The sequence below is a fragment of the Sorex araneus genome, chromosome 3 (genome assembly GCF_027595985.1).
Source record: "Sorex araneus isolate mSorAra2 chromosome 3, mSorAra2.pri, whole genome shotgun sequence".
Taxonomy (NCBI): Eukaryota; Metazoa; Chordata; class Mammalia; order Eulipotyphla; family Soricidae; genus Sorex; species Sorex araneus.
The window spans coordinates 62,720,932-62,742,199 of NC_073304.1; the positions used below are offsets into that span (position 1 = coordinate 62,720,932).

Genomic DNA, 21,268 nt, shown 5'->3' on the forward strand with positions numbered 1-21,268 from the left:
TAGATAAGATAAATAAAATAACTAAAATGTTACTTTCAGAGTTTTGTTTTGCATTTTTGCAGAGAGTCAAGAAGGTTGAACCATACCCCTGGCGTTGTTTGGTGCTTAGTCCTGGCCCTACTCATATGCACTCATGGAGATTAAACCGGTGTCAGCAGCTCGGAAGGCACCCTCAGCCCAAGTTTTACTTCTTTCTTTCACGTTAGTTCAGAGACCTGAATTATACAATTAAAATTACTTTGTAGAGTTGCAGCATAGTATAGTGAAAAACAAAATTAGCACTTTTTTTTAGTGGTAGTTAGCATACATTTGTTCCTGCTTGTTTGCCTGTTTTGTAACTTTTGACAGTTCATTTAACATTAGGAAACTTAGATCTGTAGATCAAGGAGTGAAATCTTGTTTTGCCTACCATACATAGAAATTATAATTAAATGACCTAGTTTCTATACAAAAATTTTGTAAACTGTTATCCAAATTGCAATTGTTATTTGAGACATGAAATTAGCTATCCATCTAAGCTAATGTAAGTATTACTTATTTTATGTTTAAGAAGACCAAGAACTAACTTTAAGATATCCAAAGAGCCAGGGATACAATTCAGTAGTAGAACACTTGCCTTGCAAGTGTGTGGCTCTGGGTTCAATTTCTAGCACCACAAAAATAAAAATAAATAATTTTCTTAAAAGAAAGGAAGGAAATAAAGAAATAGCCAAACACTTGAGGACAAGGAAAGTGGAGACTGGTGATATTTCTTCACCATCTCCTGTTTTCCTTCTATAACTCTTTTGAAATGGTAAACAGAACCAATCCCTGTGGAATCCTTTTACTCCAAGAATTTGCCATAACTAAATCTTGTAAGAGAATATTAAAATAGTTTGTTTTCTAACCCCCCATCAATTCATTAATAGTCTTTTCCAGTCTACATTTGGCATCCAGACAGCAGCTAACATGGAGTATTTTACTTCCAAATAAGTTATATTCTATTTAAAATTATATTTAGCTGCTTAGACTGATACTTTATCAGACCAAGTAGTATTTTTTAATGCTGTCAAGGAAAAATAAAGCCTGCTTTCATGTTCTCACATAGATTCAGTGTTTTTATCATACCCTTTCCATCTTCATTGCTCTACACACAAACTACCTTTTGCCAGATCATCCAAAAGTGGGCCACAGCCATCAGAATAATGCTATTTTGGGGTCAGAGAGATAGAACAGTGAATAAGATACCTGTCTCTAATGCAACCAACTCAGTGTTCAATCCCCAGCACCCCACTTGGTTCCCTCTATCCCTGCCATGAGTGATCCCTGAATACAGAGCCAGGAATAAGCCCTGAGCACTGCAGAGGGTAGCTACCCAAAATACTAAGCAAAGCAAATATGGTATTTTTTGATTATTTGTTTGCGAATGAAATGTAGCATTGTAACATAATTATTTTGAGGCATGTTATGTAATTTTCTGCTAGTGTTTATTTTCTGGAGTTTTAGATATGCTGTATTAACTGTGTATTGGTGAATATATTACCACTCTTGAGTAAAAAAAGTTAAAATATTGGGCCGGAGAGGTAGTACAGCTTACCTTATATGTGACTGACCCAGATTTGATTCCTAGCACCCCATATAGTTCCATAAGCCTGCCAGTAGTGATCCCTGAGTAAGCTCTGAACACAACTAAATGTGACCCAAAACCCAAAAAAGTTAAAATATTGGGCCAGAAGTAGTACTTGATAAGGTACTTGCCTTGTATGCACCTCACCTTGATTTGATTCCAGCACCAGTACGAACTCTTAAGAGCAGCGAGGAGTAGTCCCTGAGCACAGAGTCAGGAATAAGTCCTGAACATTGCCAGGTGTGGCCCAAAAACCAAAATCAAAGAAGGTTAAAATACTATTTTTCATTTCTTTGTTCTTGTATAACTGACTGAAATAGTCAAGTTTTATATTTTATATTTTTATTTTTTAAGGTAGTTTGGATAAAAGAACTTAATATTAAATTTAATTAATTTATTTTTGTTTTTTGGGTCAGGCTATAATGACTGAGCCTGACCCAAAAAACAAAAATAAATTAACTAATAAATTAAATAAAAATTAAAATTGGTGCTGGAGCGATAGCACAGCAGGTAGGGCGTTTTCCTTGCATGCGGCTGAGCTGGGTTTGATTCCCAGCATCCCATATGGTCCCCTGAGCACCACCAGGAGTAATTCCTGAGTGCAGAGCCATGAGTAACCCCTGTGCAACACCGGGTGTGACCCAAAAAAGCAAAACAAAAAAAAAATTAAATAAAAAAAACTATAACTTAGTTTTCCCTCTCGGAGAACCTGGCAAGCTTCCCGTGGTGTATTCATATGCCAAAACCAGTAACAATGATGGGTCTCATTCCCCTGACACTGAAAGAGCCTCCAATGCGGCACTGTTGGGAAGGACGAGTAAAGAGAGGCTTCTAAAATCTCAGGGCTAAGACGAATGGAGACGTTACTGAGACCACTCGAGAAAATCGACAGTCAACGGGATGATGATGATGACGACGACGACGACAACTTTGGGTCTGACTTGGTGATGCTCAGGACTTAATCCTCACTCTGCACTTGGAGTAACTCCTGGTGGGGCTCAGAGGACCATATGGGATGCCGGGGATCACGGGATTGAACTCAGGTTGGTTGCATGCAAGACAAGCACCTTACTTGCTGTGCTATTTCTACAGCCTCTGAACTTAATATTTTATTTTATTTATGGTGGGTTTTTTGGTTTGGTTTGGTTTGGTTTGGTTTGTTTTGTATGCCACTTTCCAAGATTGCTCAGGAGTTACTCATGACTCTGCGCTCAGGAGTTACTCCTGGCAGTGTTTGGAGGACCATAAGTGATGCCACTTATGAACCCCGGTCACATGCAAGGCTAGTGTCCTACCCACTGTATAATCACTCTGGCCTCTAAACTCAATATTTTAAATGGAACATCTGTTAGATGAACCTGTCCCTGGTTAATTTGATTAATTGTTAATCTCATAATCACTTAACCTAGTTATGACTACAACAACATCAGCTATTTGTTTCCCTTTATTTTTTCCAGGAGACTTTGATGATTTTACTCAAGATAATAATGATATTATGTTGAAAAGCATAGCAGAAGACCTTCGAAATTGCTTACCTCTAGAAACCATGCTTTCTTCAGAACATCTAGCACTACAAAAAGTAAAAACATTAAATTTACTCTTGATGCTATTTATGGAGTTTTCTGTTCTTCCATAACCCTCCGACCATTCCATTCTAATTAATCTTAGCCCTTTAAGTCTTTTTCTGTTTGTGTTCCAGCCTTGTCTCTAATTCGTTTGAGTCTGCTGCCTTCTGCCTGCACAGAACTATTCATACAACAAATATTTTTTGAGGGTGTCCTATTTGCCAAGCACTCAGAAACCAGTTAATTCCAAACAATAATATAGTCCTTCCTGCATCGTGTCCTGGTTTTCTTCTGTATTCCATTCCTTTATCACCCTTCTGTTTCTTTCATACTTTTGCAATGTATCATTTTTGCTTTTTTTTTTAAACTCCAAGAATTAGTTCTTTTTCAAAATTGTTTTATTAAAGCATTGTAATTAACAATTAGTTCTTTTCTTCTCCAGACAACCCCTTCATACAAGTCCCTCAAATTCTAGCTCTTTTGGGACACATATACTATGATTACTTACTAAAGTTAATAATAACATTTCTTCCTTTCCCAGTAATTAGGAAATAGTAACCCTCCTTGTGGTTTTTCAACCTATTATAACTACTAAGCAGAGGAAGTAATGTTGTACATTTTAAGTAATTTTGTACATCTTAATAATACATTGTGAACACTTAGCAAATCTTTGTAAACATCTCTGGAGTGGATTCCCCAACTAGGAAAATAGTAGTTAAAAGTTTAGATAAATATTTGTTATACAGTTGATTATTATTAATGAAATAGTCTTTTTAGTATCAAGATATGCCAAATATATGAAGTGAGAAATTATTCATTATATGTTATAATAGCCCACAACAAATTTTTTATCCTTCTTGGTTTCTTTTTCATCTTGTGTATAATCTATACTTAAATTTTATATACATAAGAGATTTGTGTATGTGGAGTTACATTAAAATTTTTAGGTTTCTAGTGAACAATTTGCAATGAACAATTTTTTGCTCAATTTTGAGCACGCAAAACAGTGCTCAGGATTTACTGCTAGCTCAGTATTGAATGGTCACTCTTGGCAGTAATTAGGTAACCAGACACAGTGCCAGGGTCAAACTCTGGCATTTTGCATACAGAACATGTGACTTAGCCCCCAAGTGATAGTTTGATTTTTTTAAGACACTTATAGTAGAAGGAATCTGACCTCTTTTTTTTTTCAATAGACACGTGATAATATATCATGAACCAAGACTACTAATAAAGAGCAACTATACGTAAGCATGAAGTTTTACTAGCAATTTTTTTATTTGAAAACTTTGCCTCTGGGCAAAAACTGCTTAGTGTTTTGATGGACACAGCACTGACATATAGGACACAGAAGACCTAGTATTAATTTCAGTTTTCCCCTTTTACTCCTGTGTGTCGTTTCTTGGGAGAAAATATCTGTGGTTGGATGCTTTATAAAATATACTAAGGAAGGGCTATACATATTCAAAATCTGCCTTTCAGCAATAACCAAGCACTGAACCATCACACCCACACCATCAAGCCAAGCATCATCAGGAATGGCTTCCCCAGAGCTTCCCCCCTCCACTTGGCACAGCTGTCGGTAGTCCTTTTTTTCTTTAAGTTGCTAGCATCTCAGAAATAAAATGAAAGAGTAAAATTGCTGACTTCAATAGGCAAAACTTCTTTTTAATGCCTTGTTGCTCTTATTCTAGCATGAGAACCACTGATGTTTTGCCTTATTTAGCAATAAAAAGAGACTTCTTTGTACTGTTTCTTTGATGTTTTTCTCCTCTCCACCAGATACAACAGCAGCCAGAACCCACAGTTCACGTTGACGCATTCCTTTATGACGAAGACTTTATTGATTCATTATGTGAGGAAGGAAAAATGAGCAGAAACTACTGTAAGATGTGTGGTTCCCACCAGACAGCTCCTTTAGGTAGGCACTCAAATTCATAAGCCTGATGAGTTTGTGCATGTTTTCCCTCTTTAGTTACATATACATATTTTTGACTAGGTCATTGTTATTTTAATGCAAAAAACAATCCTGCAGCATAGCTATTGCCAAATACTGCAGTTAGGGAGATTAAGTTGAATTATTGTCTAGGTCAGTGAAGCCAGTGAGTGGCTTTCATGGGCACATCTCTTTTTCATAGAAAATATTTAATCAGAGGTCACTTTGCAGGTTTGGAAATTAATCACAAATGACAGAGTACAAAGAAATCATCTTAAACTTTCCATGCTCAATAATGATACAAAAATCATTAATGCTGATTTGTTGATAATAAGAAATATAACTGTTCAGGGGAGTGAAATATTCTACCTAAAGATATGAATTCTAGGAAGTCAGATAGTATTCATGTTGTTGAACAGGCATGCATTTAGATTATCTCTGATTTTATTCAGTCTTTGATTTGACTCAGTGAAGCATTTCTAGTACAGAACACAAAACAACTCTAGTACAGAAAATTTCATCTCTGTCCCCAGACTCAGCACCAGTATCCCAAATGGAAAACTAGACTCCATTCTGCTAATATGTTCACCTGTCTCTCAGCATGTTTTCTGTTCAAACTGGCTATCATTGTCTATTACTTTAGGAATCTGTCACTGTCATCCCATTGTTCATCGATTTGCTTGAGTAGGCACCAGTAATGTCTCCATTGTGAGACTTGTTGTTACTGTTTTTGGCATATCAAATATGCCACGGGTAGCTAGCTAGGCTCTGACGTGCAGGTGGGATACTCTTGGTAGCTTGCCAGGCTCTTCGAGAGGGAAGTAGGAATTGAACCCAGGTCATCCGAGTGCAAGGAGAACACCCTACCTACTGTGCTAATAATTTAAAAGTGCCATTTCAATCTCCCAGCTCACTTAGGTTTTGTTAGAGCGAGCTATCCATATAGTTAATCCTGTGCTCATCATACTCATTTTGGATAATATGCAACAAAATTGACTGCCAGGTTTGTAGAATATTGATAAAAATAAAATGTACCTGTATTCTAATTGAAAATTATAGTTCCCTGATTTACTGATTTTTTAAAAATTATATTTTTTGGGGATCCTTGCTGGAGGGAGATTGATATACTGGTAATGGGTGTGATGTTATAATTACATATATTGGAAACCATTGTTAACAATATTGTAGATCACAATACCTCATTCAATAAAAACAAAAAGAGAAGGAAATACAGAACTTATTTTGAGATAGTACTTACCATCTCTATTTGAGGTACCTAGAATTCACAAAATAAGCAGAAACAAGAGCAATACAGGGGAGACTTAAAAGTTCATTATTATTAGAATACCATATCAGGCATGATTTTTAAAAATTTATAGAAAAGCTATGTTTGACAAAAATTGAAGATTAAGTTGTATTTTCTCTTAGAAATCAGGTTGTGAATCTTAGCTGGGTAACCAGACCAATTTGAGTAACAATGAGGAACCTAAAACAGCTATGATTATGTGGGACTCTCCCCTTTCATATGAAATGGAGCTTGTCTAGCTACGAGATCCTAATAAGGACTCTGTAAGCAGCTTTGGAAAAGAGGGTAGAAAGGATGAGGATCCCTAGGAGAAGGACAGTGGTGGTCGTCACAGCCCAACACCCACAAGTTACTTCTGAAGCCTAGTCACCCCCCTTATTTTCTTTCAAGGGATTGTCCCACGTGCTTCCATTTTCTTTGCTACTATAAATTACAATTAAAGTTTGTTTCCTTTCTGTTAAATAATTCCAAGGGACACAAATTTGTAAGTCTTTGGGCTGCTTGCATATAGAAAAAACACACTTACACTCTCTCAGGTATTTTATCTCAGAAGCTGGAGCCAGAATAAGGGCTAGAAATTAAACTCAAGGAAATAAGAGAAATTTATTGGAGCATCATAGCCTCTTTCCATGTCACTTCTCTTCCTGCACTCCAGAATCCATTGTGGTTGGCCAAAGCTGCCAAGTACACAACTCCAGAGATGGTCATTTGTCTGGTAGTCTACAGTCTGCACCACAAAGATTACATTGAGGGTAAGGTGAGAGAGCCACAAGGCATGGGAGTTAGGAATAAAGAGGAAGGAGAAAACTGCAGGCATTCTAAGCAGCATTAAGAGGAAATAAGGGGACAAGGGATAGGGACAGACATCTGTGAAGCTGTTCCCTAGAGGCATTGTTTATGCCAGAGACTGGTGTTTATCCTTTAATACAGCTTTGTGTGAAGGACTGCACAAATATCATATTGTGAATGGCTTAAGTGATTAAGAAAAGAAAGCGTGAAATATACATTATGAATCTGGGTAAAGAATTAGCTATAAGGGCTGGGATTGTTACTGCTGAGCAAACTTTGATGTTCCCTCTGTTATCATTCTCCAGGATTTATTTCTCATTCCTTCTCTCTCCTGGAATTGAAGTTCATTTATCATCATGTACTCCCTGATCTGTCAGGAAAGGTCTTGGTTGACGTTGGCTCCAGACTTGGCACAGTACTTTATGGGGTAAAGTCCATCTTGCGGGCATATTCAACATTTGGAAAATACTTTCTTCTACTAACAGTTTTTCCTGCCACCATCCAAGGTGACAACTTGCTTTTGATTATTAGAATAAAAGGATAAGAAGGTCAACATAGTGTAGCACAAGCAAGCTTTTAAATCCTATGTGATGCTAATAGTTGTATATGAAATTTAAAGATCAGGTCTCTGATTTCCTTTACCAGTTTGTCTCTGCAACACAGATGAAGGAATTTCCACAGAACGGAAGCAGGTGACCTTTACAGCACTTGACTATTTTGTCAGTTATTACTGCCCTTCCTTTTAACTTTTATTTTCTTTGTCTGAAAATAGTGCACAGAACTTTGATAACACCTCAGAGAACTGACAGTTACTTAATCTAGCATCACTGGATTTCCATTAGCAAGTCACTAAATACCTCTGGGCCTCGAGTTCCTCACCTATAAGTGAGCAATTGTTCCAGTTTTCTATGATCCAAAGTTTGAATACACACATGATCACTTCAGTGAGGCTTTTTTTAAAAAATAAAATAATGAGTATTTTTAATGTTCTTAGATGGTTTTATCAGAAAACTGAAATATGGTTTCTGGTTGTCATTCATAAACTAGTTAAAACATGTGGCTAACAGCAAAAGGGGTTTATGCCAGGAGCAGGCACTATCAGTTCCCAGCATCATTGCTGGTCCTAAGCAGAAGCAGTTAACTCTTTAATGCTTGATTTTTTTAGTTTGAAAACTTTTTTTTGTAATTAGGAAAAAAAATTGATATAGTAGCATATCAATTTGTCAGTTTGTCAAATGGTTTTTATATGGAGAACATTAGAGAATAGATTATTTACCATATTTAGTCTATTCTTATTGTTTTATATTTGTTTCTAAAAACAAATCTAAAATAATTGTGACTTTGTAAATATAGGGGCAGCATTAATAAACTTACCGACATTAGTTCACTGAGTCAGTCAGTACTTTGGTTTTGGGGTGGGGACTGGGGATTGTTTTTGATTTGGGGGACATTCAGCTGTGCTCAGGGCTTAATCTTGACTGCTCAGATGTCACTCCTGGTGGGGGCAGGGCATCAAATCCAGGTCAGCCACATCCAAGCTAAGCCCTTCACCTGCCATACTGTCTGGCCCAGTCAACAGTTTTTAATACCTATTTAGTCTCATTAAATATACTCTATAAAGTTTTGTAATGAGCTATTAATATAGATTTGGTTTCCAAAGAGGTATTTGTTGATATAAAATGAACTTTAGAATATGATTAGACCTTTTCTTCCAGGTTGTTTTTGTTGTTGTTACTATACCCCAAAATAGAGCTATAGCAATATATAGTTCCTGATTATCCTTATTAACTAATTGGCATAAGTTTGGCAAATTGTCAGTTTTCACACTGACATCCATAGCCTAAAAATAGGTCCATTCACTGTCCATTTGTAGTGTCAGACTATGCAAGATTTTTTTATATTCCCGATAGGTTAATTACTTTCTTGCTTTCCCCTGATGTAACTTCCTAAGAAATTCGAGAAATAAACTTTTAAACTGAGAATTGTATGTGATTGCTTTTTTCATTTCCGCTTTTGTTTAAAAAAAGTCAATTTTTTAAGTATCACTCATTTAAATAATGAAAATTAATAGCAATCAATATCTTGATTGATTAGTCTTTAAGAGTTTTACATAAAGAAAAATAAAGGTCATTACATAATGCCAGAGAGAGGACTAGAGCACATGCTTCGCATTTTCAAAGCCTGTATTCAATCCCTAACACCATATGGTCTCCTCTTAATTGCCAGAAATAACCCCTGAGAACACAGAGCTTGGAGTAGCCTCAGAACACTGCTGGATATAGTCCAAAAGAAAGCAAAATCTTTACATTAACTATAAATGTTATTTAGCATTCACTTTCTTTTACTTTTAATTTTTTTAACTTTTTAAATTTTAAGTTGAAATGAAGCCAAAATTAAAAGTCAACTTATTTTTATTGTAATATATCTTCATATTTTAGGGTTATTTTTATAGCTCAGCACTGCAACTATATGGAGTAGAACTGAATGGAGAGTTTTGCCAGTTGCAGGAAATGATCATAAAAAAATACCAGTTTGCTGACAGAATAAAGGTACTATTTTCAATTTGTGTTCAATTGTCCGTTATATAGCATAACTTAAACCACATCTCTGCACTGTAGTTGAAAATCATCTTTTCACATATTATTGATTCTTATTTCAAAAACAGATTGAGTTGATTCAGTAAGTTTAAGTATTAATAAAACGAATTATTAGCTATATTCCGCTCTTACTTTTCTTCACCAATTTTACTAGAGAATTGGGTTTTGGGATTTTTTTTGTTTTTGTTGTTGATGTTGTTGTTTGTTTTAATTAAACCATTGTGATACACAGTTACAAAGTTGTTCGTGATTGGGTTTCTATCATACAATGTTCCATACATCTGTCCCTTCACCAGTATACATTTCCCACCACCAATGTCCCCAGTTTTCCTCCTTCCATCCCCCCATCACCAGTTCCCAGTGTGCCTTTACGGCAGGCACTTTTCCCCCTCTCACCACCCCCTCCTTTTGAGCATTATGGTTTGCAGTACAGGTACTGAATTCAATTCTTGTCCAGAGTGATCATTTCCAAGAGAATTGCTTTCTTAATTTTCTTCATGCTAGCTATAGTTTGGGTAGCTGCATTTTTGATTCTGTGTTAAAGTGTATTTATTTAACTAGTGATAGTAAGTGAAAGTGTTAAGTATTGTATTTCCCCCTATGTCCACCAGCAGTGAATGGATGATATTCCATAAGTGGATTCCAGTACCTCCAGTGAATACCAAAAGTTGTGAATAGCAAGTAATATAGTTTTCTTTTTAGAATATAAACATATCTGAGATAAGATTTAGTTCATAAATTAGGCACTGAAGAAATTAACAGTAATAATAGAACAGTTGTGTTACTGTACTATAGCAAAATAAGTAAATGTGCTTTTTTTTTCAAAATAGCATACATAATATGTTATTCTACAGAATAACAGAAATTTTGGGTAAAGGGAGACTGTTGAAATGCTCAGTTTTTTTATCTCCTGTTTCTGAGTCTTCATGCCACAGAATATTTCAAAGAGCAAATTCATTGCAATTTCAAGTTCAAGGGGTAAAATTTTCATTGTAGCCTTGGGTTGGGCTACAATAGAAGTGTTTTTTTCTCTACACAAGAGCAAAAATAGCAAGTAGATTAGAAGAGTCTCTTTTGTGGGCCCAACAAAGCGATAGTAAGATGCTTGCCTTGCACCTAATCAAGCCAGGTTTCATGCCTGGGACTATGTATGGGCCCTATAGCACTGCTAGGAGATCCTTGAACACTTCAGTATCACCCAATTTGCCCCCACCCAGGAAAAGAAGAATTTTTTTGTTGTTTTGCTCACTCAGGATATTTAACTTTATTGAGTTAATCCAAAGAAATATTGAGCATCTAAGAATCTCTGATGTTAAGGAAATTATACTGCTAAAGGACATACCTTAGTTTGGGGTGGGGGAACCACACCTTATGTCTTTAGGAGCTACTACTGGCTTTATACTCAGAGCTTGTTCTTTCTGGTGTTTAGGGAACCATGCGGTGCTGGGGCTCAAACTTGGGCCTCTCACATGCAAAGCATGCACTCAACTATTGATCTCCAATCTGCCTTCCTCTTTATTCAGAGAAGGAAATTTTTTCATTTTTTCCATTCATTTATACTTCCTGTCTCTTTGTCTTAGAAATAGGAAGAGATGGAATGATAATATAACTGGTAGAGCATTTACCTTGCACATGGCCAACCCAGGTTTGATCCCCTGCATCCCTTATGGTCCCCGGAGCACCACCAGGAGTAATTCCTGAGTGCAGAGCCAGGAGTAACTTCTGAGCATTGCAGGATATGATCAAAATAAAAAAGCAAAGAAATAGAGGCAAGTGACCAAACTGAGTTCTGTCCAGTAATAAAAATATATTGTTCTTGCATAATAAAAATCACATGACAATAATATTAATTTGACTGAAATTAGAATTTTTTTAAAAATTGGGACCTCTTAATCATAGTTTATGGATGAACTATAAAATGCATTTTAATTTTTTAAGATAATATGGTAAATAAGAGACCATATTAGAACAAGAGAGATAGTACAAAGGTTAAGGCATCAACCTCAACTGCTTCTGATTCTGTCCCCTGCACCAATGGTCCCCCAAGCATCATCACTTGGGTGTAGCCTTGGAGGCCACTGAACACCACCAGGTGTGGCCTTGAAGGTCCAGAGCACACCTGGGTATTCTGCAGAATCCCAGGAGCATCATATTAGGACTCCTCACTGACTTAATAGGCCAGGAATCTCCAGGAAGGGTCCAGGCCTCCCAAGCACTGCTGGTAGGTCTAAAAGGGAACCAAAAAAATTATTTTTTCATAGTAATATGTGTACTTTCTTTTACAGAACATGTTTATATATTTTGGGTGTTTTTAAGGCTACACCCAGCTATGCTCAGGATTTCCTCTTCGCTCTTTAGCTCAGGGATCACTCATGGCAGCATTCAGGGAATCATATGCAATTCTGGGGATCAAACCAGGCTTGGCCACACACAAAGCAGACTTCTTAAACCCTGTATTGTCTCTCCAGTCCAGAATCAATTTTCCTATTTTTCTTTTTGAGGAGGTTGTTGAGCACCAGTGATGCTCAGAGCTCACTCTTGGTTCTGCTCTCAGGGATCACTCCTGGTTGACTCAAGGACCATATGGGAGCCAGGGGATGGTTAAACAGAAAAAGCTCTGCTTTTGCCTTGCACATAGCCAATATGGATTTGATTCTCAGCAATCCTGTACGGTCCCTCTAGCCTATCTGGAGCAGTTCCTGAGTGCAGACCGAGGAGTAACCCCTGAGCATGCCAGGTGTAGCCCGAAAGCCAAAATTAAATAAATAAAAGCTCAACGCAGTCAGAAAAGCTATGACTATGTAAATCCGTCTAAAACAAATAAGCAACTTTTAACAAGTTTACATTTTTTGTTATGTACTGAGTATCTCCCATAGTACTAAGTATACTGTATTCTCCCATCTTTCAAGGTGTTGACCTCTCATTGGCTCACAGCATCATTGAGCCAATAAACCTTTTAATGTCATTGCATGATGTGGTGATTTTGTTTTTTTTTTTCCCATGGACTCTTTTCTCTTCAGGTGATTCATGCAGACATCTGTACCCAGAGTTTACTTCTGCAAAATGCAGATGTTATTATAATGAATAATGTCTTTGAATATTTTCTTGATGAAGCAGAACAGGCCAGGTATGGTATTTGTTGTTTTTTCTTTTCTTCCATTTTCAACTTAGAAATCTATTAAGGTATATTCAAAAAGTATGAAAAAGAATCGGTAAGATAGAAATATTTTCACATTAAACTTTTTAAATGAATTAATCTTTTATAAGATTATATTAATAAGGAAATGTGTCACATATAAATTATATAACTTTGTGAAGTAATATCTAGTTTAGGCAGATATAAATTAATACCATCACACTGTCATCCGTTGTCCATCGATTTGCTCAAGCAGGCACCAGTAACATCTCCATTCTGAGACTTGTTACTGTTTTTGGCGTATCGAATACGCCACAGGTAGCTTGCCAGGCTCTGCCATGCGGGCGGGATACTCTCGGTAGCTTGCCAGGTTCTTCAAGAGGGACAAAGGAATCGAACCCAGGTTGGCCTTGTGCAAGACAAACACCTTACCCACTGTGCTATTTCTCCAGTCCTATAATTTTAATACTACGATTCAATATATCACTTCTCCGTAGACCTTTATTTCTTTTTTCTGCCTGTTTTCTTTGAAAAAATGTCTTAAGTAGGGGGCTGAGTGATAGTACAGTGGGTAAAGCACTTTCCCTTCACCTAGTAGACCCAGATTTGATCCCAGATATGCTCCCTTCAGTCTTGCCAGAAGTGATCCGTGAATGCAGAGACAGGGTAAGCTCTGAGCAGAGCTGGGTGTGGACCAAGACCAAAAATATTAATATTGTAACTTCAGTTTTGTTACACCCCTTCAGAAACAAAAGAAAATTTCAATTTATAAGTTTGCCATAAACCTATTTCTATGGGCAGTCATTTTTGTTCATTTGAATTTCTAGTTAGCACCTATATCGCTTTTTTTTTCTTTTGTCATTCTCATTTAAAATTTCCAATTCTGGTAAAACCTAACATCTTAATTTTTAATGTGTTGCAGTGCCTGGGAATACATCAGCCAAAATGTAAGAAAGAAAGGATCGCTGTTGGTGACAGTACCAAGCCTTCAAGATTCTTTGTCAGCTTTTCAGGTATATAAGACTGTTTCCCAGCATTTTGATTACCAAAAGTTTTTAACTGCTTTTTTCTGTTAGCTGGTGTAATATTCTAGGATTGTTTTGCCTAGCTATAAAGAAAAAATTAAAAACCTATGGCTTAATAACTGGCCTGCAATTCATTCACTGGTCTAAAAAGCTCTGAAATAGTATTTTTGTTTTGATATAGGCTCATTGGTTTCTCTAATTTTTCTAATTGTGGGATTACAGATTTAGGTAAGCTAAGTATTTTAAAGGAAACTTAGAGGAGCTGGAAAGATAGCACAGTGGGTAGCATCTCATATGACTCCCTGAGAATCACCAGGAGTGATTCTTGAGTGAAGAGCCAGGATTCTCTGGAGCATTGCCAAATGTGGCCCAAAAACTTAAAAACAAAAAAAATTAAGAAACTTAGAATACCTATATCATCACTTTCCCCCTTAAAACAAAAGAACAGAATTGTTCAGAGCATTCAGAATTCAGTAAATTGGAAGCCTGTATACTATGCAGAGTTTCACTTCTAAATGCATTTAGAATCTTGCACCAATCACTTGTTGCTCAGTTAGATTTTCCATGTATAATAAGGTCAATATTTAACAATAAGATTCAACCCAATGGGGCTAGAGAGATTAGTTCAGCAGGCTGAGTTTGATTTTCCTGAGTAACCCTCAGCATTGTTGGGTGTGGCCCAGAAAAAGAAAAGATTGAACTCCCCCCAAAAAAATTGTCCTTAATTAAAGACAGTTTAGTTTAGTAAATTTAATTTAACTTAGAGATCCCTACATGATATACTATTATCATTTTCTATAGTAATACTTTCATTGCATAAGAGTTGCCTGAAAGTATTTCTTCCTTTGTTTAAACAGTAGTCAATAATACATTCTTAAAATATTTTATCTCAGTCATCTCTATCAGAAAAATAATTCATGTTTGTTATATGATGAGAAGTAACACAGAAACTTTTTTTCTCCCCACTTTCAGCCACTTAATTTCCGCTCTGCAAGACCCCTTTGGTAGTGTGTTTGCTATATTGTCCATATTCATGCAACTATATGTCTTTTAAAATGTTAAGTTTTTAATACTTTTAAATAATATGAAGATTTTCACTAAGTGAAATAATAGTTTCACACTAAATCTGTAAGTCTGTTTAGACTGCCATTAGAAATTAATAATTATGATCTAGTCCACATATAGTTTATTTTTTTATTTTTATTTATTTTTATTTTATTATTATTATTTTTTTTGCTTTTTGGGTCACACCCAGTGATGCTCAGGGGTTACTCCTGGCTTTGTACTCAGGAATTACTTCTGGCGGTGCTGGGGGACCATATGGGATGCCAGGAATCGAACCCGGGTCGGCCGCATGCAAGGCAAACGCCCTACCCGCTGTGCTATCGCTCCGGCCCCATAGTCCACATATAGTTTATTAAATAACTTTTATTTTTTTAAGGCAGTGTCTTCAAACTAATATATCCGTTGGTGACTCTAGAATTCCTATGATGTGGAGACTCATTTGCAGTAGAAGTGCCTAATGAAGGTTCTGGAGAGAGATTTGCCCTTCTCAAGTGACCTATTAGTAGTGTCACTGTTTTTCACTGAAGTTTTTCTGTTCTCTGTGATTTCCATTATTGTTTTTGATTTTCATTCTTTAAACCTAAGGACAATTACTAGGCAGGTTACAAAAATAATTATATTAGAGGCCAGAGGGGTAGGACAGTAAGGCCTTGTACACAGTTGACCTGAATTCAATCCCCAGCATTCCATATGGTCTCCCAAGTCCTACAAGGAGTGATCCCTGAGTATGGAGTCAGGAGTAATCCCTGAGTATAGCTGGCAATGGCTAAAAAAATGAAAGATTATAGTCTGGACCAGAGGATAGCTCACATGACCTCAGAGCACTCACCCTGATGGACCTTGACACCAGGGAACCTGAGCCATTCCACCTCCTTAGGCTCTGGCACTTAAATGCAACCTGGTTGGCTGAGTATCTCCAGGAAGGGTTCCCTGATCCCCTGGAAACAGCTTGGGATGACTCCCCTGACTATACAAAAAACCAAAAATACAAAAACAACAATAATAAAAAAATAAAACACAAAGAAACCCAACCTGTACTGTTTTATTTCCTTTGTTTATTCAAAGAGAGAGCCTGGTAAGCTACCAAGAGTATCCTGCCCGCATGGGAGAGCCTGACAAGCTACCCGAGGTGTATTCGATATGCCAAAAACAGTAATGATAGGTCTCATTCCTCCGACCCTGAAAGAGCCTCCAGTCATTGGGAAAGACGAGTAAGGAGAGGATGCTAAAATCTCAGGGCTTCGAGGAATAGAGACATTACTTGTGCCCACTTGAGTAAATCGACGAACAGCGGGATGACAGTGATGACGGTGATACAGTGATTGTTTATTTATGTTCCAAAATCAAAATAAATTAAGTTTCTGAATCCACAGACCTACCATTTAGTACAATAAAAAATTGCTTTTTTTTCATGTTTTCTTGAAATTCAGAGAATAGGATCACTCTGCTGTTTTTCATATTTGGGTGTTTTTGTTTGTTTGTTTTTCAGATTAATATACCATTGTCATCCTGGGTTGAAGAGGTGCCTCTGAACTATGATGTATTCCCTGACAAGGATATTGACAGGGAAGCTCTTGAACAAATACATTTATATAAGATTCTCTAGAATGAAAATTATCCTACCTCAGTGTGATTGTTTTGTTGAGTGTGTTACAAATAACAAAAAAGAAACATAGTCCTAAATACCTTAATGTATTTTTTCTGTATATTCCTATATAGTTTTTGTAAAATACTCACATTTTATAGTTATATATGTTATGTATGTATAGAATTTCATTTGCCTTATGTGACAATTTAATTAAAATCTTTATCTGAGAATTCTAACACCACCAAGAGTGATCCTTGAAGAGTAAGCCTCTGAGCACAACCATGATGTGTATCCCGAAAAAAAACAGAGAGAGAGAGTGAGTGTGTGTGTGTGTGTGTGTGTGTTTTCATCTTGAGAACAGAGCTGCTGGGTAGCTCAGTATGTGTCGTTGGGCAGGATGGGTAGCCACCTTAAGAACAGAACCAGTAGCTCAGAAACCCAAAGTATGTCTGTCTGTCTTTAGTCAGTAAACACTGTATACAATGACAGGATATAACCAAAGACAGATCAGCAATAGCTGCTTCTGTCACAAGAGGCTTGGGGAGAATATTAAGTTGCTCCATATCTCATTTATTAGCTCTGTAGCCTATACGATTCCTTGTACATAGCTTTGTCAAAAGAGCCTAGCACAAGGACTGAAATAAAATACTACAGTTGCTAGAAAAAAAGCAAAACTAGAAAGCCTCTAAAATAAAAATCAAGATTTTTTCTCTCAGTGGAGCAATTACTGGTGATTTATTTTCTACATTTTCCTTTTTTTGTTTATAATGACCATATTTCTTTTAAAATCAGGAAAAACAAAATTTTAATATATGTGACCATATCCAGCAGTGCTTAAGGGCTATTCCCACATCCATGCCCCAAGGAGTTATTCCCATTGATGCTCAGGAAATCATGTGGTGGCAATTGAAAAGTTTTTTAAACTAAGTTAAGCTACATTTTTAAGTTGTAGACCCTCTTGGAGATGTCTTTTGAAAGGAATTTAATATACTTTTTTGTCATCACATTACTTTTGAAAAGAAATTTACTAAGTGTAGCATATATGGTACAGTGGTAGACCATATGCCTTGCATGTGTGAGGTCCCAAGTTCAAGCCCCAATGACACAATAAATGAATAAATAAATATTTAACTTTATAAAAGAAAATGTTTGCCATGGCAATCAATGCTAACTTTTAAAAGAAACTTGGGGGTCTGGAGCGATACCACAGCGGGTAGGGCATTTGCCTTGTACGTGGTCAACCCGGGTTCAATTCCCAGCATCCCATATGGTCCCCCGAACACCGCCAGGAGTGATTACTGAGTGCAGAGCCAGGAGTCAGCCCTGAGAATTGCCGGGTCTGACCCAAAAAGCCAGTAAATAAATAAATATCTAAAATTAAAAAATAAAGAGGATCATAAAAACACTATCAAGCCAAATTTATTTTTAAAAAAAAAAAGAAGAAGAAAGTTGGGGCTGGAGCAATAGCACAGCAGGTAGGGCGTTTGCCTTGCACACACCCAACCCAGGTTCGAATCCCAGCATTCCATATGGTCCCCCGAGCACCACCAGGAGTAATTCCTGAGTATAGAGCCAGGAGTAACCTCTGTGCATCGCCGGGTATGACCCAAAAAAAGCAAAAAAAAAAAAAAAGAAAGTTATTGGTCAGTAGCTAAAGGGCTAACAATAAAGAAAAATATTTGGCACATACTGTTGATTCTAATATTAGTATTTAGGGGCTGGTATTATATGTTTAATATCACTCTAAATTCTAGGGTTCCAATAATTTTTTAAATCTTACTGTGTATCCCTGCTACCCCTCAGATATTCTTATCATGCCAGTCACCCAAAATGAAGATGAAACAGTTCTAGTAAGTCAATATTAACTGCTGGTATCTCAGAAGAATTGATGGATAGTTCTAGAAAGTGGTACAGACTTTCTGAGATTTTTGGGGGGAGAATTACAGTAACAGAAATTGTAAGATGCTTTAAAATAATGTGTTATCGGGGGCTGGAGTGATAGCACAGCGGGTAGGGCGTTTGCCTTGCACGCGGCCAACCCGGGTTCGAATCCCAGCATCCCATATGGTCCCCTGAGCACCGCCAGGGGTAATTCCTGAGTGCAGAGCCAGGAGTAACCCCTGTGCATCGCCAGGTGTGACCCAAAAAGCAAAAAAAAAATAAAATAAAATAAAATAAAATAATGTGTTATGGACCAGAGCTATAGTACTCGAGTAGGGTGATTGCCTTGTACAGTACCAGTTCTATCGCTCAGATCGTCTGTGGTCTCCTAATCTCTGCCAGAGTGATCCCTGATTACAGAGCCAGAGTAAGCCCTGGGCACTGCTAGGTATGACCCCAAAAACAAAAATAATAGTAAAAGGATTTTTAAAATGTGTTATTCATGTGATTATTTTGTGGGTTTTTTGTCTTTCAAAATTGTTTTTTATTGAAATTCTGTGGCTTACTATATTGCTAATAATGGTTTCTACAGTACACAGTTAAGCACCACATCTCTCACCAGTATACCCACTCCCTCTTCCAAGGACCCTAACCCCCTTCTCACAACCCCTCACCCAAATCGATTGTGTGGATCAGTTCTCCTTTTATGTCGCCTTTGAACCTTTACTGCTACCTTTCTATCTTTGAGTCCCACATATGAGAAAAATTATTCTGCGTCTGACGCTTTCTTTCTGATTGACTTCACTCAGCATGATATCCTCCAGTTCCATTCATTTTGCTGCAAATTACATGATTTCATTCATTTTTTTACAGTCTCTTTTTTAATCACTGTACAATAGTTACAAAGCTTTCATGATTGAGTTTCAGTCATACAATGATCGAACACCCATCCCTACACCAGTGTACATTTTCCAACACCAGTGTCCCCAGTATCCCTCTTGCCACCCTCACCCCATCCCACCCCCTGCCTCTGTGGCAGGCACCTTCCTTCTTTCTCTCTACATTTGGGCATCATGGTTTGCAATACAGGTATGAGAGGCCATCATGTTTGGTCCTTGTCTACTTTCAGGCACATCTCCCATCTCGAGTGATCCCTCCAACCATCATTGACTTGGTCCCTTCATTCCATTGCCTTTTCCCCCAGCATATGAGGCAGGCTTCCAAGCATATTATTGTTTTAAATATACATGTATATGTAATTATTGTTTTATTATGTTGAGGTACCTAAATTTCAGACAGCAAGTAATACTAAATGGCAAATGCAACATTTGTCTAAAGACAAAACATGCAAATAATTATGCATGGGGAGAAAAAGTTTATTTGCTAGATTGAAAATAATTACAAGTTGACATTCAATTTTGTTTCATGCTGTGCCCTTTCAATAAACTATTTTATGAAATCAGAATCCTAGTGGCCTTAATGTTTATTTGATTGCCCCTCAGAAACATGAATGTCTGAAACAAAATCTGGGGCCAGAGAGATAGTACAGTAGGTAGGGCACTTGCCTTTCTCTCAGCCAACCCGGGTTCAATCCCCAGTACCACATATTATCCCAAGCAATGCCATTGGTGAACCCTGAGTATTTCAGGGTATGGCCCAAAAATCAATCAATAAAGCAAAATCTACTATTAATTGAACTGGATAAATGCCAGAAGTCTCAAAATGCCATGGGCAGGATGGATGGGAAAAACACTAACAATACTCTGAACTATCAAAGGAGAGGTCTATTCGTAAACTTAATTTCAAATCGTTCAGCCCCTGTAAAGTCAAAATAGTATTTAGACCAAGTGGATGGCTCAAAGGACTGATGCACTTGCTGTGTGTTTAATACTGCATGGTCCCCAAGCATTGCCTAGAACAACTAACAGGCCCCAACTCCCAACTGCCCCCTCCCACCAAGAAAAAGTGTTTAACTGAGGATATAATAAGGAGTATAGATTGTAGGTAGTTTCTGTTAATATGCTACTGGAGTTGGAGAAAAATGAACAAATTTCATTGTCAACCTTTCTGTATTAACATTTATAGATGTATTTTAGATTTATTAACAAACATTTTGATGAGTTGAGAAGATGCACATAGATACATATATATGTGTGTGTATATAAGTGTGTGTATATATACATATATATAGTTGGCACTTTTAAATATATATATTTGGTTGGCCCTGTGCTAGAAGACAATATATAGTGCCAGGATTCAAACTATTATGACTATAGTCACATGAACGTGCCTTAAGCTTTATATCTTTGGTACTTAGGAGATATTCTTTTTTTTTTTATTTCTTTTATTAATTCACCATGTGGAAAGTTACAAAGCTTTCAGGTTTAAGTCTCAGTTATACAATGCTCAAACACCCGTCCCTTCACCAGTGCACATATTCCACCACCAAGAATCATAATATACCTCCCCCCTTCCCCCCACCTCCCCAGCCCCCCACCCCGCATGTGTAACTGGTAAATTTCACTTTACTTTCACTCTACTTTGATTACATTCAATATTTCAATAAAAAATTCACTATTATTGATTTGGAGTTTCTCCCCCTTAAAGTCGATCTGCTGAAAAGAAAGCATTTGGTAATTTGTTTTCCAGTGCTGAGAATGAAGAGGTATGAGGTCAGGAGGCCGCACTAGCAGCAGCATAGTTTTGGATTTCTGTATTTTAGTAACTAAGTCTAGTGAAATGTCTGCCAGGAATCACAACATTGTAAGCTTGTA

At 37.0% G+C, this 21,268-nt stretch overlaps 1 protein-coding gene across 4 annotated transcripts in view; it reads left to right on the forward strand.

Annotated features, from left to right (window-relative positions):
* The window catches only part of LOC101555821 (uncharacterized), a 32,133-nt gene extending 15,290 nt beyond the window's left edge, over positions 1-16,843 (forward strand). For 3 of the 4 annotated variants that reach the window (XM_055129891.1, XM_004612116.2, XM_055129890.1), the window contains exons 2-8: positions 3,064-3,185; positions 4,954-5,092; positions 7,508-7,629; positions 9,641-9,751; positions 12,820-12,926; positions 13,858-13,948; positions 16,515-16,843. In XM_055129891.1, coding sequence (XP_054985866.1) covers positions 3,102-3,185; positions 4,954-5,092; positions 7,508-7,629; positions 9,641-9,751; positions 12,820-12,926; positions 13,858-13,948; positions 16,515-16,631 — 771 coding nt within the window. In that variant the 5' untranslated portion in view covers positions 3,064-3,101 and the 3' untranslated portion in view covers positions 16,632-16,843. Of the gene's footprint in view, positions 1-2,449; positions 2,650-3,063; positions 3,186-4,953; positions 5,093-7,507; positions 7,630-9,640; positions 9,752-12,819; positions 12,927-13,857; positions 13,949-16,514 lie in introns of all 4 variants that reach the window. The other variant, XM_055129889.1, reaches the window with a different exon arrangement.
* Positions 16,844-21,268: the final 4,425 nt, after the last annotated feature.